Raw genomic sequence first — 18,656 nt, forward strand, 5'->3', positions numbered from 1 at the left:
ACCGGCCGGCATGTCAGAGACGTTGGTATCTATTTTTATTTCTCTTGTCTCTCTCGCTTGTCTTGACACGCAGAGGTCGAAAACAAACGAAACCATTCATTCGATTCCTCCTAATTGACGCGCGTAACGCGCGCGCGTGTGCTCTTGACCGAATCGACGAATACGACGACGAAATTGCGATGCCATTCAATTTTTCGATGTCGCAATATGTCGATGTCGGCGAGTTTAGAAAGGAAAAGGTCCTGCTGGAAGGACCATCATCGATCTCAACAGTAGTACAAACACACTCAAACTCCGGTGTACCGCTGCAGTGAGCTTTCGAGATCCTTACGTCACTCCGGCGGCGACGATCGTGCGCCGGGCGTGCGTGCAGAACCGTTGGTGGCCCATTCGTTATGGGGGGTCCGAGTAAAATGGAAAGCCGAACCGCGTTGTTGTAGGGTGTGGGAAAACACGCCGCCGAAACGCCGAATCGCCGACAAGCGGCCCGAGTTTTGCCTTCGTGTACCGGGCATATCCCGACGACGATGACGAGCGAGCGAGCGTTGTTATTGCGTTTTTCGCGTCGTTTTCGCGGCACTTCCTTCGCGGTTTTCAACAAACGCTCGTAATTGCAGCCCCGGCCGAACATTCCACACGACCAGCAGCGAACGACGGCCAACCAAAACCGAAGATCAGCAGCAGCAGCGAGGAGGATCAGCAGCAGCAGCATCCGCAAAGTGCCTGGAACGCACGGAAGGTGACTCCGTGAATTCCGAAATTTCGCGTAAATTCGTCGTCCTTTTTCGAGTGACAAAAACTGCACGCCGGTGGTGACCAGCACCAGCGGAGCTATCGCAGCAGAATGCAACGGCACGACCACCGGTTCGCTGGACAACGAACGGTGCTGATGTCCCTCGGTTCGGTGTACGCCGACGACGATGACGCCGACGACGGCGCCGACGACGACGACGACGACGCACGGCGGCCACCATCGGGCGCCACGCGTTAGTCGGTGTTAGTGTGCGGTCCGGCGTGGTTTGGAGCGAGCCAAGCACCACGCGGTGTTGTGTGTTGTTGTCGATGGCGATGGCGACCGTTGTCCGTTGATCCGTGGTTCCGCGATCGGGGCCACCCAGCCAGTGAACGATCCTCTGAAGCGTGCCGCGAAAACTGAATTCCTCCTCACTGCTATCTTACTGGATCCTCCGAACGTGCGTGTGTGTGTGTGTGTGTGTGACATAAAGGGAGGGAGGGCAAGTGCATTTCCAAGGAGGGGACAAATTGCGTTTTTTAGTCTGTTTTTTTTTTCGCCATCTCAACACACAATGGCCGACGACGACGAGTGCATCGGAGTGATGAAATCGGAGAGCGGCAAACGGCGCGTGGACAGCAGTGGTCCGCCATTGCAGCAACGGACGCTGCTCACCGGTTTGCTGATCTTCAGTGCCATCTGTTGTCTCATCGAGTGTAACGATGTCATCACGTCCAAGGGGTGAGTTGCCTTTGGTCCAATCGCTAAATAAGGATTCAAATGTTTCGCGGCGTAAGCCGCTGCCACAAAGAACGGTTTTGAAAGGGGAGCATCGCTGGCATACGCGGCGAGAGCATATATTTACTTACCAGCCACCGAAAGCTCGCCACGATCGAGTACATAAATATGTGCAAATCAAGCGTTCATTGCGTACCTTCCTCGCAGAAGGAGCAGTTCATAATCTTAACAACTGTATCATACGAAGTACCACACACGAAGTTGTGGAACAGCAGAAAGGAAATCCACAAACACCTTCTCCGGTGGAACGAACGCGTTGACTTACGGTCAACACGAAGGGGATTGCCAAATATTGACCAACGGCGTGCTGATGCTTCGCCCGGGACGAAGATCGACGCCGCGGTTACACCACCTTGCTTTTGCTGAAGTGAAAAGCGAATTAATTTACATCCGCGCGCGAGAGAGAAAGAGATATTGTGCATTTCAATATCACCACAACCACCGCATCAATTATTATAATTGCCAATCACACGACCGCCTTCCTGGATAACCACCAAGTAGGCTGCGTATCGTATATCGCGAATCTGCATCTCTCGGCACCCTTGGCCTGCTGCTGCTGGGATGTCCTGGTCCTGGATTTATATTCGAAACGCAAAATGAGCGATAACGTGAAATGGAATTAACATTTATGGAGCGGGTTATTTTCGCGGGAAAAGCGCGGGAACTCTTGCCGTTTTGTTTCGAGGAATTTCGAAATCAATCGTCCACCACCGGCATCATCGGCCTCAAAACGCTCGGCTCGCTCGGAGGCTGGCTGCCGGGAATGCCGCAAGAAACATCGAACATTCCATCCAGCGATGCACCGGGAATGCCGCGTGGTAAGGCCAAACGCGCGCCCGATCGTCCGCGTCTGTGCGGATTGGTTTAATGTGTTGATGCTGATGAGAGATGGCGGCTAGCAGCATCAGTTGATGGCATCAGCAGTTCGATTGCAGTCGAAATGTAGCATCGAAATGCTGTGGGGGCCTGAAGGCGGAAACACACACATTATTGACGTTGAGTGGTGGTGGTTGTGGGAAGTATGGCATACGGTTGTGCCGGTCAGGGGTTTTCCGAGGGATTGTTTTTTTTTTATTTGTGGCTACCGTTTGCTGTGTTGTGTTCGGTTGAGGGAAAGTATGTAGTCCTTCCTACTATCGGCCAAATATTTTAATTAATTTATGAATATTTGATACAGTAATGTCAACGATTCGATTTCGATCGGTACGGTGGCTTCGCTTTCGGCCGCTTGCCGACAGGACAGCACCCCCTACCCCTCTCCGTGTGCTGCTGGAATGTACGGGATAAAATAAAGAAAGCAGCAAAAAACGCAGCAAAACCGATTCCATTTTATGCCAGTTGGGTGCGGCGCCTCCAGCAGGATCCCACTATGGACCAGACCCTAGCCCGGGGGGTGAGGAAGAGTGTACAGGGCACTGGGCTGAATGATGGGAATGGAATAGTTTATTCATTCGCTCGTTGTGTGGTTCGATTGTTACGATTTGTTTGACTCCCGATTGCCGATGCTGTTTGATCAACTCAACCATTTACTCTTTAATTGTTTCAGCAAATGGCCTCCAAAAGGGAGGGGGGGGGGGGGGGTCGACGGAGAGCGAGGGGTAGGATTTTCCGTGAAAATATCGTCCCCGTTGGTTAAACGAACGATGCCGGGGAGTAAACGGACACCATATTGTTGAAGGTACTGTTCGTAAAAAGAGAGTAATTGAATTGTCAAACCACTAAAGGATCATGCGAGCGAAAGGGACCGCTGGCAATACTTATACCTTTAATAATTGCGTCTAGATGACTCCCCGGGTCCTCCTGTCTTACCGTCTTACCGTAACGAGAAGAATCAATTCCGTTTACGACTTCTGTCTGCGTTGAGAGCAAAGTTTCCGGAATGGTATGGCCGCTGGAATGCGATCCGGCTCAACAAGTGGCAATGCTCAGCGGGCGCAGTTGGGTAAGGGTGGAAGGATTTGGTGGAATGCTGTCGTTTCTATAGAATACTACGACGTACCATTCGCATTCGCCGCTTTTCTTGCTTTGTTTTCCCCGAAGCCGAACTTTCCGCAGCTTGTGTCAGTGTTGTTCCGCTTTGTTCCGGCCTCTTGGTTGGCAACATGGGAGCATCTTCTTCGCTGAAAGGATGCGCCTCAATGGCACGGAATCAAGGATCTCCGCGGGTACAAAGGGTATAATGCAAATCTCTCCTACCATACGCTAGCACCGCGTGCCGCCATTATGCGAACCTGGGTTGCTATATCGTATTCTTTAGTAAATCAAGCATGTCCTCCCCAGCCAGCTCGGCCTCGCAGAATGCGTTCCGCGTATTCATAGCATTTTGTTTTGCAAACGAGCCACCCTCCTTCCCCCCCTCGCCGATTTCCAGGGTTGCGCGTTTCGCTCGATTCATTCCATAATTCCGACTCCATCGCGGGCTCGAAAGTCAATTTCCTTATGAAAATATCGCGTGCAAAATTAGCTACCGTTTAGTGCGGCGGGTCGCCATGTCACTGCCAGCCGTGTCCCCCACCCTCCCTCGTGGTGAATGTCTTTTCATTAGCGACCTCCACCACCGTGGCCACGCTGCATCTTCGAGACGTGGCTGCTACGTGTGTCTCCAGCTGGTTCACCGGAGCGGAGAGGGTTTTTAGCGGAAAATGACGCTAAGTAAACAGCCTGAGACTGAGCATTTGCTAGTTACCGCGATCCTTTCTTTCCTCTTCGTATCTTTAGCCATCGCGTACGGCGCGGCTGGTGGTCCACGGAAAGTGGTTGCACTCACTGGCGGTTAGCAGCATTTTTGGGTTGGAGTCGACGTTGGTGGTGCCATGGGCGGTGGGGTGGAGGCGACTGCAGGCAGATAATGCTCACCGTTCCCAGTGCACTGAATAGACATTTACCTAGCTAAAGAGTGCTCTTGGGGGCGCACGCACATGTGGCTGGATAGGTAGTTAAATGGAAGAACGTCGTTGGCGACAATAAGAAAATTGCTATAGTGTGAGCACATCGAAAGCTACGTTTGGCTAATTAATTCGTCGTTAATGATGTGCCGAGTCGATTATCATCGGGGTAAGAATGTATGGGACGACTGCTTCAATGCTCCAGATAGTTTAGTATGTAAGACACAACCAGAACTCTCAGTATATTCATCGCTGGAGCGTAATAATTATAAGAATTCTCCTTATGTTTTATATTATTAATGAGAATGTGTGTCATTTTGTCTCAAAATTCGGAACGATGGAAATCCTAGCGAATACTGGCGATTTCCCCCGAAACACAGCCGAGGTCCTGCGAAGTAGAATAAATTCTGTTAACTACAAAATTAAAGAACTGAGGACTGCGGACCAAAAGTTATACATTGTCTGTGGAAATTCAACAAAACGAGCGCAAAAAAATGAAATTTCTGATAAACAGTTGAATTCAAAAATCATCTCAAGCGCGCTTTAAAGTTTAACTCAGCTTCAGCACGACTTTATGAACCGATAAAGGGCGGTCTACACGTTACGATTTACCGTTAGTTTGATCGCATATCCCATAGATGTCTAGAAGTTGGGCCGATAGTAATGCTTTCTTGCTTCAATTTACTGGATTTGCTGCGACGGCCGAAAGTTTGCTAATCGGTCCAATTTCGCTGTCCACACGCTGCGATTTCGAATCGCACTATTGCACCGATCAAACCAGCGATAAATCGCAGCGTGTGGACCGCCCTTAACTGTTCGAAAACCGTTTCCAGGGTTGTAGCCCGCTTATCGCTGAACGATGGATTATAAACACGATTTGAACTTTTTGAAATTCGAATTAGTCGCTTCGAGTTCGAGGCCAACGGAAAAAACCGCCACGTGTTCGCTAGGACTTTTTTTATTTACCGGCCTTCAGTCTGCTTACTACAAATGAATGAGAATAATGGTGCCAAAGAGGTATCACATTTATTTAATTTCGACGTTTTAATTATTTAATTATCAGGCAATAATTTCACTAAAAGTCAGCGAAATAATGGAAATTAACCAAGCTTTAACATTATTAAGAGGTTTTGGAGACATTTTTAAAAGACCAACATTTGAAAAATATTAAAATATGGTTTAATTAAATAATCACCGACGCTCAATTTCCACCAACAGAGAGTCACCGTCGGTGCCGGCCAAAAACACGGTGATGGCCGTGTTCAGTCCGATGACCAAATCGCCCGGCCCCTGCCGGTATCTAGTCGGAACGCGCAAGCAGAACCACCAGTGCCGGCGTGACACCGGGCTACCGGAAGCGATCAAGGAGGCGCGCCGGCTCGCCGTGACGCACTGCGAAGAGCAGTTCCGGTATGATCGTTGGAACTGCTCGATCGAAACGAGAGGCAAGCGGAACATCTTCAAAAAGGTAACGAACCGCGGTGACCGACGGACCGCGCGTCGCGAAACATCTGATCTCATTTCTGCCCTGCCTCAGGTTTACCGCGAAACGGCGTTCGTTCACGCACTAACTGCGGCCGCCATCACGCATGCGGTAGCGCGAGCTTGTGCCGAGGGCCGTATGATCAAATGTCAGTGTGCGTCGGAACGGAAACCGGAAGCGACACAGCTGGCGTGGCGCTGGGGTGGCTGCAGTGACAACGTGAAGCACGGGAAGCGCGTCGCACGCAATTTTCTCGAGCTGCAGCAACCACTGGACGAGGATCCGATATCGGAGATGCTCCGCCATGACAGTGAGGTAAGCCAACAAAGATCCTCACGATCCGACTATCGATTAACGACTGCGGCGCTTATTCTTTTTCTTTTTTTTAAGGTCGGTATCCAAGCCATCTCGAGTGCAATGACGGATCGCTGCAAATGCCACGGTGTGTCCGGTTCGTGCTCAATGAAAACCTGTTGGCGCCGGTTGGGAGACTTCAACACGACGGCGGCCCTGCTCCGCACCAAATACCATATGGCCATACGAAAGATTCCGGTAAACAATAAAACCACCCGTCGATCGGCTCCACGGGAGTATCGTCCTAAGGTAACAACAGTCGGCCTCGAATGCCCCCAAAATGGCGGGCAAATTAGAGGGAAAATGTAAACTGGACCGTTCCACCATTTTAGGAAACCATCTACGATCAGCTGTACTACTTCGAAACCTCACCAACGTTCTGCTCGGTGACGCGTGGCCGCCGCTGTCTGCATCCCGACAACTGCGCGACGCTCTGCTGCGGTCGCGGCTACACCACCAAGGTGATCAAGACGATCGAGAAGTGTCGATGTCGCTTCACCAACGGTCGCTGCTGTCAGGTGGTGTGCGATTACTGCGAAAAGTACGAGGATCGCTACTACTGTAAATAGTTCCAGCGTTTCACCAGCGTTCACCCGTCGCGCATCCTCTCAACGTGCTCGTGAACTTATTTATTATCCTTCCCTGTAGCCATACAAGCGCGTAGTCCCCAGCATGCGACTCTGGGGACTCGTAGAAAGACAGACACAACAGCAGCAGCAGGAACCATATAGCGGTCGTAGTCATAGTTGGATAGAATCGTACGCATATACTCGACGACCGTAGACAGTAGTAGCGCTTATCGCTTAGACTGTGTGTGTGTGTGTCACAGAGGCCCAGAGCATGCCTCCCGATGATTACTCGGATGTACATTTTGATGGATTTCTCCTTAAGAAAATTGTAATCTCTCGCTTCCTCTCTACCTTCGCCTGCATCAAACAAATTTGATCAAATCGCTTCCCCATTACATTGATATCACCAACTGAACCTGTACGAACCTATCGGTGTGCATATGTGTGTATGTTGTAAGTGTTGTATGTTGTATGTAATCGCGTGAGCAGCTTTCGTAGCCTTGACCCCATTAGTTACATAATAACAAATGCGAACGTGTGTCCGAGGGCCGAGATCGCGCCGGTAGACCGAAGAAGAGTCCGGCAGCGCCAGTCTAATGTACCGTCCCTAGAAACTCCCCGCATTTCAATCCATTCTACTCCGCACAAACGTTTTCTTGATAAAAAAAAAACAAATTGCTAAAAAATAAAGTAACTAGCTGTAGACCGTAGCCACGGCGAGAGTAAATTAGTTGCTTCAATCATACGCCATCGCGCACCTGTGCAACGTCGCGTATCCGGAGACAGGAAAGGAGAACGCTGGTCCTTTGCCTCCAAAATGGAGCACGCACGCCAATCTGAACACCAATCTCGGGCGGGAGAAATTGTTCGCAAAGCATAACAACATTCCTTGTTCCTTCGAGAGCGGCTTGGAGTATCTTCTTGGCTCTCGTGTATCTACTAGAATCGTTCTCTCGTTTCTCGAAACGCTCTTTTTCTCTCTCGTTATGCGCGATGCTGGCTCTCGCAGCATAAAACCGATCCCCCACCCCCCAAAAGCTCACCTCACGGCACACCTCGCACAAAACTTAATCCATATTGGCCCCGTCATGATTAATGTTGAGCGGCAGTTCGAGATGAGATGACCTACATATCGTCGAAGGGCCCGAAAGGGCAAAGGTAGCAGTGGTAGTTGGGTTGGGTTGGGTTGGGTGGTGGATATGCTATGCAGCAAACACGAAAGGTGCCGGATTACCTACCACCACGGTGGTACGGGTAAACAAACAGTCCCTTTCAGATCAGTTGGCGACCTTCGGCGTACAAATTGAATCGTCAAACTGGAGCAGCAATGCCTTCGTCGCCGCCGACGCCGCCGACCAAATAGAGTAGTGGCCACGGTAAACATGCCCGCACCGGGGTTTTATACCATATTATCAGACGTAAACGATGACGACGACGACGACGACGATGGCGGCGATGATGATGATGATGATGGTGCATCTATAACATCATCAACTCCAAAACACGCAACATACCGCACAAACGAACGCTCGTTGTTCCCATGCAACGGTCGAGTCTCCCCCTTGGCCACTATATAGTGCTGTGTTGATATAGCAGCCTGTCCCGCGTTTCGCGTGAGACATTAGTAACAGAGTCCGCGCGGCACGCGGCACACATCACAGACAGTCGGTGACAAACGGACGGCGATGGGCCTGTCTGTCGGTCGGTCGTCGTCTTCGAGTGTAGAAGTCGTCTCCCCCCATTTCGCGCCAGTGCCGACCTTCGCCAAAGGTGGCTTCGATGATCTCCAATGAACGATGGGTTAGGCTGGGGATGTGACTATGTGGGGGCCACACACAAACAGTGAGAGAGAGAGAGAGAGAGAAAGACACAGCAAGAGAGTATGCAGCATTGGCGAGCGGGGAGCGAGTTTGAGTGGCGCTCGCGGTACACCTCGTCACAACGGCTACTACTCCACCCTCGGTCCACTCGGTCACTGGCTGGAAAACGGAAAGGTTCTGAGCGAACATTTTCCGATCCGTGCGCTTATTGTGTTTTCGTTCGCTCCCCATAGTGCTGGTGGTCGGTGTTACTCCGGTGTTACTCAGTCAGTAGCTGCTGCTTAAGTAGTAGCCTGTTTGCGGATTTGTTTTTTTGCAATTGTGTTTTTAGTTTTCGGTTTTGCTGCATTTCTGTCAGGGAGCATCTAGTATCACGGGTGTGCGTGCGTGCGTTCTGGTGGTCGTTTGCTTCAGTTACCGTTTCGCTTTCGCTTCGTCGTCGTCGTCGTCGCGCTTGGCGTGTCTGTGAAATGTGAAATTCTGTTCACGACCGGTGGGGGAGGCTCTCACGTGCACCGTTTTGCTAATCAGTAATCCTGTTCGGCGTTCTGAAAGGTGAGTTCGAGATGGCGGTCGACGGCGTTCGTGCGATGTCAGCTGACGACGGCCGTAGGGGACCGTGCGGGGACGTGAACGTGATTCCAGCGCCAAATCTGCACCAGAAGGGTGAAGCTGGAGTGTGCTCTCTCTCTCTCTTTCTCTTTCTCTCTCTCTCTCTTTCTCTTTCTCTCTCTCTCTCTGTGTCTCCCGTGACGGTGTCTTCAATAAACTCTGCCTTCGGTCGTGGATACTGCGTGGAAAAAGGCTTACTGGAAAAGTAATTTCCCAGGGCCACAGGGCCCGGGTCGCTTTGGCCCTTTGCCCAGCCCAGCATGGCAAGCATAATTAATGGCTGGCTGGTAAAGAAATGAAGTGAGCTCCCCAGTGTGGTGTAATATGTGCGTGTGCCGCGCTGTGTGTATGTGTGTGTGTGCGCAAAAGTATTATCCTTCCTAAGGCTCTCCGTAGCAATCCGGTATCATTCCATTTGAACCGCTTTCCTTTCACTTGCCAGGTGGCCCCTTAAAGGTTGCTCGGTTGCTACCGTCAACCTGACACCGCACCACCGGCGTGGGCTTTAATTAAATTACGGCCTAGAATTTCATGAGGCAAAAGCTTGCAAGAGGGAAATTGTTTTCCCTGTCATCTCTGCCTTCCATGCCGTATTCTTACCGCTTTTCCGTTTTCCAAACCAACCAGTGTACACACCAGCGCTAGCCGTAAGCGTGTTAACTTCAACGAACAAACCACTTGAAGCTTTCAAGCAACGCGAAGCGAGCGAACGAACGAGTGACAAGCGAGCGTCTGGAGGTGAGGACAGCCCACAGAGAAACTCAGGCCAAACAACGAAATCCGCGAACCAGTAGCAACAACAACATCATCCGGAGCAGCAGCAGCAGCAGCCAAAAAGGTAATGAATCCCTTCGTATTTTTTCGTGTTTTTATTTACTTGGCCGGTCTTAAAATAGATCGTCCATCGATAAAATTTAATATTTCCGGTCGGCCAAGCGCGCACACAGCGGTCGATGATCGAATTTCGCGCATTAGCTGGAGAAGGAAGTAGATGACAACACACATCAGAGCAGGCGCCTTTCGCAGAGGCGCGATGTCGGGCTTAAAAGAACTCCTGTTCTATCTTCCATCCATGGCAACGATCTACCATCGTGGCCTTAATGATTACTTTCCCCTAGACAGCGCTGCTATGCTGCATCAACGTTCAGAGGGTATAGGTTGGCAAATCCATAAAACAAGCACGTCCCCCTTGCAAGGAGCGGACTGAGCCATTTTAACGATGTTGTCCCGAAAGCTTAACAAATAGCTAACGGAAGCTACGGCGTGCTTGGCGGCCACATTGTTGCAGATGGGTTGCATCTCGCGTGCACGACGATTGTTTGTTCAACTCGACTCGACTCGACTCGAGAATGGTCGTTGCTGTGGCGAACAATCGCCCGCGAGTCGGGGTTTTGGTATGTTGTACGCCGCCGGCCATCGAGCACCGGGATGCAGCTTTAGGTGCATTTGAATCCGCGGCGACCACACCACAATTAACAGCGATAGTTTAATAATTGACTTGGGCCCATTGAATGGGTTTGTGAGCGGCCAACAATTGACCATCGGTATGCTGTTAAAAAGGGGGAAAGGGGAATGGTGGCTGGGCTGGTGGCCATTCGCTGGAATTTCGCCATTTTTCACGTGAGCAGCGTATGATGTGGGAAAACGAATGATTGTTACACGTTATGCCCGTGACGTAGAGCAGTGTTCGAGGCACTCGAAATGGAGGGGCCCCACAATCGAACAATGTCAGAGGAGGACGCGACTACCCGCCGAGGCCGCAGGTGTGCTCGTGATCTGACAGATGTCACATTACTTTGAGCAGCAGCAGCAGCGGGTAGCAGAAGAATGGAATCGCACTCGCGTGCTGATAGGCCGGAAATCACCATTACCCAGTGGGCTAGTGAAAAAAGATTCGAAGGAAAGTGATTTGTGAATGCTGCCTTTCACGAGAAGGTTGAGGTTAGACGTGATTGACGTATCAAACTGCCACGTTATACGTCACGACCACCACCACCACCAACACCAGGGGTTGATCTCGTTAATCTGCCTTAACGCGAACCGACGTTGGGCTGTAATTGAAACACTTTCACGTCGCCTTAAAGCATAACGCGTCTTGTTGCGGCAGCCGTTGGCTGAAACCGTGACCTCTACAGCACCACAGGATATGCTAATGAAGACGTGTCATAAAAAATCATCTATCAATTCCATGTCGCTGACCTTATACGCGACAGACGCACACAGTTTCGTCACTCGCTAATAAGACGAAAGGAAGGAAGGAAGGAAGGCGAGAAGATCTTTGGAGAAACTGGTGGCACGGAACGCGGGTAGCAATCATCTCGTTGCGACGAGCCCCACAGTACCAGATGGGTCGAGGTGGGTGGCCATTGTCCAGAAGAAACATATCGGAATAAATAGAAATGGAGAGGATGCCGTGCCATGCTGCCAGCCAGCACCACACCGACGCGAATGATGGCAATCTTGGATGGCACGCTTTGAAAGGCAAATAAAAACCCATCTCTAACGCCCCATTTACATGCAACTGTCGTGTCGGGACTGGTTGGTTTCTGTTCCTGCTCTCTCGAGTTTTTTGCATGCTTCATTTCCCTTTTGTGACTTCATCTTGTCCATTTTTAACAGGACAAAGGACTCCGACCCGACCTCCACTTTCGCTTGTTGCTGCAAGGGGACATCGGAATCAGTGTGTCCAAAAGGCAAACACTGAAAACGGAATCAGATCAATTTGCCCAGACGCAACGCAAACAGTCGCATGTCGTGATGAGCTTGTCCCGGGACCATGGAACAAAGCATAGATAGCATAGATCACATTTGCAGAACATGAAACAAATTGCGTCAAATAAGATGAAAGCAATGGTCGTCGTTGTTGTTGTGTCCGAACATTGCATTAACGTCACTGGAAGCTGCGTTTTTACCGGGGGGAAAAGATGATAACCGGGACCTGGAGTGCAATACTATCGTCCATAAAACAATGCTGTGACTTTACTGCCTTTTGGGCCGTTCCATATTGCTCGTGCCAAGCATCTCAACGGCAGTGTCCCTGCACCATATTTGCCGTGTTCTTATACGGTCACCAACGCCGTTTCATCCCCTTGGCCCTACATTCGGTCCGTTGGAAGGAGATCTAATATTTGCGACGACGACACAAGACAAGACAGAAAAAAAAAAACAGGAAAAACGATGGACCAACAGGCAGCAACACAACGGTACGCACAACGACGATGTGCAGCATCGGTCAAGTCGACGACGACGACAGCCAGAAGGGAGGTCAAGCAAATCTATTTCGGGTTCACCGCTTCCACTCCGGTCGGCGGTCCGGTCCGGTCCAATGGATAGTGGAGCAAACGGCAACCAGAGAGAATCCCGAGTGTTTGGGGATTAGTAATTTCATCGCTTCCTCCCGCAACCACCAACGACGGGTCTCCCCCTTGCTTTCTAAATCCTCTCGCTGACCATGACCATCACGTGCGCCCACGTTATGCTGGAGAGTGATCACATAACAAACCACCGAGCAAGGTCAGCCAGCCATCGTGCACCGTTCTTTATGATCATCATCATCACCAGCATCTTGTGTCCACTAAATGATACCCGCAGTTGCTGCTGTTGCTGCTGGTGCTGTTGTTGTCGCAGCGACTAAACGATAAAGATGGGAGCCGAGGTCTCGAATGTAGTTTTCATTTGACGCTGTCACACATTTTCCACTTTTCATTGCCAATCCCTTGCGTGCGCGCGCGTGTGTGTGTGGGAAATGATCTCACATGAACCGCATATCACACACTCTGCCCGTTTACTCCTTCAACCAAAAACCACTAAACGGTCCGTCCTCTCGGGCGTTGAAGCGTGTGAACTGCAACTGGTTGATTAAGTTATATATTTATTCAGTGACACTCACGAGCCCCTCACAGCTGGCAATGGGGTGGCCGGGTATGTGCAAATATACCCCCGCTTGACCCTGCTGCTGGCACAGAGAGACAGAGAGAGAGAGAGAGTGTGTGTCTCTCGGTTGGTCGTCAACTGGCGTGATGAGCAACACACGTAGCGTGTTGATAACAGTCCAGCTCGTCGTCGTCGTCGATGAGACTCCGGTCCGGCGTTCAGGCTTCTCCTGTTGCTGCTGCTGCTGTGTTACACTAACATGCAAACCAACAACAAACAATGTTATTTTACTCCATCTGTCCCTGAAACACCCTCTCACCCCTCTCTGGGGGGAGGTGCTGACACTAACCACTAAGCCCGAGGGCCCCGGGGATGATAATTTTATTTTTCAATCATCTTTCCACTCCCGGAGCCGAACGCGTAGCTCGTAACCACTAGCACGGGAAGTGCTAGAGAGCTCACAGTGCTGGCTGCTTGACCGGCCAGGACAGGTCAATTAAAATGGTTTATTAAAAAAAAGGTTCCACCACCACCACCACTACCACCATCGATTCGCTCCGCGTTAATCACATCACATCAACATCGAGTGCGCACAACGATGACCGACGATGATAACCGGGGGGTGACATGTAGTTTAGTTTGTATCCAGTGCGTTACGTGATGGTATGCGATTCCTCCGCACCGCTCCAAGGAGGTCTACAAACAGAGATCTTTCGCGCAGATTGCTGAAAGATCCGATCCGATTCGATTCGATTGCAGCACCTTCAGCCGCTTGACATCAACCGAGTGCGTCCTTCTTATGGCAGCAGATTGTGCCGATAGTTGAATGGATGTCATTTGGAAGTCACTTTGCCACCGAAAGCAGGTTGCAGGCGAGTGCATAACGCGCAGCATGTGGCATGGCTGGCACCCGAGGTCAACCACCACTCGAGATCAACTTTCCATGCGCTGCCATTAACTCTGTCTCTGCGATCTGCGATCATATTTACTCGCTAATCATATCTCGTCGTACCGATCGTCGTACAGTGCAACTGAGTCTGCTGAGCAGCTCTATCTATAGCCACTGGACCATTTACGACCAACACCTTCTAGCAGCCGCAACACCGCGAGTGGGAGTTTCGCTTACGCACAAAACCCACACGCGTCTCGGGTCCTATTTGAGCGAATGAAAGTTTAATTAGACAAACCTCTCACACAGACCGGGAAGGTGTGGGCGACTTCTAAGTGGAACTATGGTCCGGTTGAATGATGGCTACCCTAAAGTGGCATAAATGATGCTAATGATGATGATGATGATGATGGTACGCAAATTCTAGAACGCAAATTCACCGTGTTCAGCCATTCCACCGGACCGGAACGTGGCACGTGTGCCCGATGCTTCATATGATGATGATGGTCGCTGCTTTCTAAAGCAGCTAACTAGCACTATCCCGGTTAAAAGCCCCCTTGCAGCACGTCAAAAGTGCTTCTCGATCCAACAATCCGAGGTATCCGAGATCGTAGCTCGTAGCGTCCCATCCAGGATCGACGAGGACCAAAGGGGGGCATCTTCTGGGCACCGAGTAACTTCTCCGGCATTCTCGGCACGCTCGGTTGGAGCTCTTCAGTCGAGAAGTTCGTCGAAGTCGAGCCTCTGCGCTAGTGATGTTTCGAATGGCAAAGGATGAAGGTTCCACGGAACAGGACACATAAAGGACACATCTCGACTCAGTTGGATCGTCCGTTCTGGAACTAGGAGGCACTCCAAACTCATACTTGCGTGGTGTGTCAGCATCCACGTATCTCGCATCCTCACTCACTAACTCGAGAGAGCTTTCGCTACATTAACTGGTACAACGGTCCCCAACGGGGGCCCATCGTTGAAACCGTGAGTGCAGGATGAGAGAGAAAGAGAGAACGACTCTGCTATTTTTGATCCACCTTTTTTTCAACTGCAAAAAAAAACAAAAAACAGGACATACAGGAAGGGTGCCTCGTTGCAGCAGCAGTTTTTAACCACAAATGGAGTCCCGCGTAACGCGGTCTCTGTTGGGTTAATTATTCAGTAGTCTGCCGCCATGTTCGCACCACTGATGGAACCGGGGTTGATGGTTCTGCGCGCGATGCTATACTAAATGGCCTCTCATCGCGTTTTTCTTTTTTTTATTCTTTCGCTTTGCTCGCCAAAAGGCACGAGCCAGGCATATGTGGCCATTTCCAGCGATGAGCGATAGTGCCTGTGTGGAGAGGGAATATTGATTTTACAGGCACTTGTCAGACTTCAAGCAAACTCGCTCGCAGTGGTTGGTGTTCCGCTGGACCGAAACTGATGTCCTTTGCAAATGTGTCAAACACAGATACCAAGTAGCAAGCTCAAGCACGAAGGACAGTAAGTGTCCTCCGTTTGCTGCTGGAGCATTAACAATTGGAATGGTATTTCTGTACCAGTCTGGTTTCGTTGGAATTGCATCTTATCATGAGTATCATGTTTCAGTCAAATTATTTCATCGAATTGTTGCAAGCGTATCAATTTTCTGTCCCAGAAACAGAATTCTGGAAAACAGTTTTGCTCAGTTGTTGCCTCTCTCTCCGTGCGGCCTACAATAACGAAGGTTATTTCTGTTCTGACAGGGATGGTACTTGGCGACGTTTACCTGGTAGCAGCAGACTCCTGGGAGTTGGATGGAATCCACTCCCGCGATCGGAGTGGCTGCCAGTGTTCAACACGTTCTACCTCGAGCCCAGGGATTGCCATTGCAATGGTGCTGATCCCTAATCAGTTCACGTGGAAAATTGCGCCGCCGTTGCGTTGCGCCCCCCGCGCCAGCGAGTGTCATCTTCTTGGCGTTGTTCGGCAGCAACCGTATGATTTGCTCATTATAGGTCCCATCCATTCTGCCACTGCCACTCACCATTCCTGTCTCTCTCTACCTCCCGTTCGGGTGTTTCATTATTCGATTAAATGTTACTCCGGTATAATCGCCCACGGTCGGAGGGAGGATATTAGCGCCATTGTTTCGAGAGAGAGAGAGAGGGCGCAGTTTAAGGTTAACTTTGACAGCTGACAATCCGCGATAACAGAGGTATTACTGGGAGTTGCGAGCAGTTTAAATACCTCCCTTTTTGGTCCCGGGCGGGGGGCTTTATTCGAAAATGATTATGTCACGGAAAGGGCGCCGCATCTATTTGATGAACTCTGTAAATGATGTTTTAAAAGGTTTCTTCGATAGACTTAGACACATCGCCACTCCGTCGTTAAAAAAAAGTGTTAACACGAGCAGTTTAAGTTGTGTTTTTGATTCAAAATTTGAATGAAATCCCCAGCGAATATACTACTGGATCGCATGAATCATCATATTTTCCCACCCGTTCAACGCTTGAACAGATCCCTCCGCACCGATGGTAAAAAGTTGGTACAACACCATTTCCAACTTTTGCAAATCGTTCCGACACCTAATGCTGAAGTACGCGATGATGAGACAGGAAACGGGAAACGCAGCGCAAAACTAGTTTCCGTTGGTTCCTTTCACTGCATGTCGGAGCGGATTCAAACGCACCACCCTGTACTTTCGTCGAGGCCATATGATTCCATCGCTGGTACACCCACACCCGCATGCCTGGCGCTATGCTGAAACACTATCATCTTGGTCTTTCCTTTCCCCTTTGCTCTTGATACTTATCGCCAACCGCCCATCTCTCGAACGAACGAACGATGCGTGCGTTTGGTCGTTCCTGGTCGTTGTGTTGGTGTATTGATGGGATGGGGGAGAGCGTCGTGCTGGATGGGGTGTAGTGGGTGGAAAGACACACTGGAAAAACGTGCGCGCGAGAGAGAGAGAGAGAGAAAGATAGTGCTAAGCGAGTTATACCAGCAGAGCAACACCTGATCCTTTGACACACATCTACACTGGGTCCGCCACTGGAGGCCACTGGTGTGCGTACCGTTTTCCAACGAATTTTCCTATCACCAATACTAGCGTAGTAGGTTGAAATAGTTGTGACAGTAACGGTCAATTTTCCTGAGAACAAGGGAAATTGTTAATTGAGGTTAACTTAATAATTTTATTTTGGAAATCGAAAAGGGACAAAAAGGTAGAAATGTGCGAAAACACTATAAGAGTGATAAGTGATAAGAGTGATAGTTGATATCAACATCTCGGAAAAAAGTATCTTAATTAAAATAAGTTTTAGCATAATATCTCCTTCCATTAAATTTGATTAATTATTTCTTATAGTGAGAAATAGTGTTTTAAACTCATTATCTAATTAAATTTAATGGTATTATTTTACCAATAAGTATGATCGCTATGATTATTTCTCCTTTTGTTTGTGAGACATTTTATTAAATTAACGTAATCAAAAATCATCGAATACCATTAATTGACTAGGAAAATGGCAATTTTATTATACTACATTGAATTAAAAAAAAATCAATAATCAAAATCCGTAACGATATCTAAAACTGATCTAAAACATAAAGAAAACTGCAAACACTTCTTCCAGTTCTGCACTAATTTGTAACCGAAAACGGTACCGCACTGTGTGGCTAGTAACCGAGTTTAGTCACTCTTCCGTCCAGCGGTATGCCTCTTTATGAAGCCGTGAAAGCCGGCAATCCACCCTCCCGGCCCCTGTGCTCACCCAACATCATCAACAACAACAACAACACCGAAACAACAACCCGGCCCGGACACGACTACCGGCGAACAACAAACAAACCCGCGACCGACGGGCAGCTGAGGGCACATCGACGCAATGATGTGCGCACAGCAGTAGCAGCAGCCCCAGACGGCGTAGCATAAAGGAAAACCCACCCCGACAGACGCGGGCGTGTGCGTTGGGAATCAAATCGGCTCGAGCTCGCACATGGCGGTCTCGGTATCGCAGTTCTCGCTCCAGCGTCGAGTCGCTCAGATCGGCACACCACGCGACGACGACGACGACGACGTCGACGAGGTTCGGAGTGCGCGTTGGTCGTCTGCGTCGTCAGTTTGGGTCCGCGGTGCGTGTGTGTGGCTCTGGCCCCGTTGGCATCGTCGCTGTGAGAATTGTCTCCTGTCTCCCTAGTAGTGCAGCTCGAACGGATTGAAATTGTTGCAAATCAAATCCCGCGACAGCATCGGTGTCCGGGAACAACACGTCTGGCAACCAAGGCGGCAACCAGGACCGGGTGTGCTCCGGTCGGGGAAGACCCCGTGTGTGTGAGGTGGCGAGACAGTGCAGACAGTGCAACGGTGGCGGCGGCGACGGAACAAGGAAGCCAAAACGGATAGAACGAACGAAACGTGGTGTCGCACCCTCGCGAAGCCAAAGCAGCGGGGTGTTTCCTCCGGGGTGTCTCCTCGCTCTCTATCTCTCTCTGTGTGTGGCGTTCTAGCGGTTTCGTTGCGGTGCAGTTCGTGTTGGCATGTCGCCGATTCTTTGATGTCTTCCATTTTGAAACCGCGACTTTCTTTCTTGTCTCCCGTCCGGCACACGCGCCGAGAACAATAATCGCGTTTCATCTCTCCACGTCCCATTGCATTTCACCGACAATACGTTCGGGCGCTG

At 50.1% G+C, this 18,656-nt stretch overlaps 2 protein-coding genes across 8 annotated transcripts in view; both read left to right on the forward strand.

Moving 5' to 3' along the window:
• The first annotated feature begins 1,307 nt into the window (after nt 1-1,307).
• Nucleotides 1,308-6,967, forward strand: LOC125959529 (protein Wnt-4). The gene is made up of 5 exons (XM_049692354.1): nt 1,308-1,474; nt 5,635-5,884; nt 5,954-6,214; nt 6,290-6,502; nt 6,586-6,967. Exons 1-5 carry the CDS (start codon nt 1,308-1,310, stop codon nt 6,820-6,822), a joined length of 1,128 nt encoding a protein of 375 aa, XP_049548311.1. The 3' UTR covers nt 6,823-6,967.
• A 1,830-nt stretch (nt 6,968-8,797) lies between these two features.
• The window catches only part of LOC125949615 (sodium-driven chloride bicarbonate exchanger), a 32,384-nt gene continuing 22,525 nt past the window's right edge, over nt 8,798-18,656 (forward strand). For 4 of the 7 annotated variants that reach the window (XR_007468672.1, XM_049676816.1, XM_049676822.1 and 1 more), the window contains exon 1: nt 17,612-18,147. The gene's annotated coding sequence lies outside the window, so the exon portion shown is untranslated. Of the gene's footprint in view, nt 9,198-9,881; nt 10,093-17,611; nt 18,148-18,656 lie in introns of those variants that run through there. The other 3 variants (XM_049676821.1, XM_049676824.1, XM_049676818.1) reach the window with 2 other exon arrangements.

This window comes from Anopheles darlingi, chromosome 2, assembly GCF_943734745.1.
Source record: "Anopheles darlingi chromosome 2, idAnoDarlMG_H_01, whole genome shotgun sequence".
NCBI lineage: Eukaryota > Metazoa > Arthropoda > Insecta > Diptera > Culicidae > Anopheles > Anopheles darlingi.

Coding starts and splice junctions, on each gene's coding strand:
- LOC125959529 (XM_049692354.1), top strand. CDS start 1,308: ATGGCCGACGACGACGAGTGCATCGGAGTGATGAAATCGGAGAGCGGC. Junction 5,885..5,953: donor AGCGGAACATCTTCAAAAAG/GTAACGAACCGC, acceptor GCCCTGCCTCAG/GTTTACCGCGAAACGGCGTT. Junction 6,503..6,585: donor CACGGGAGTATCGTCCTAAG/GTAACAACAGTC, acceptor CCACCATTTTAG/GAAACCATCTACGATCAGCT.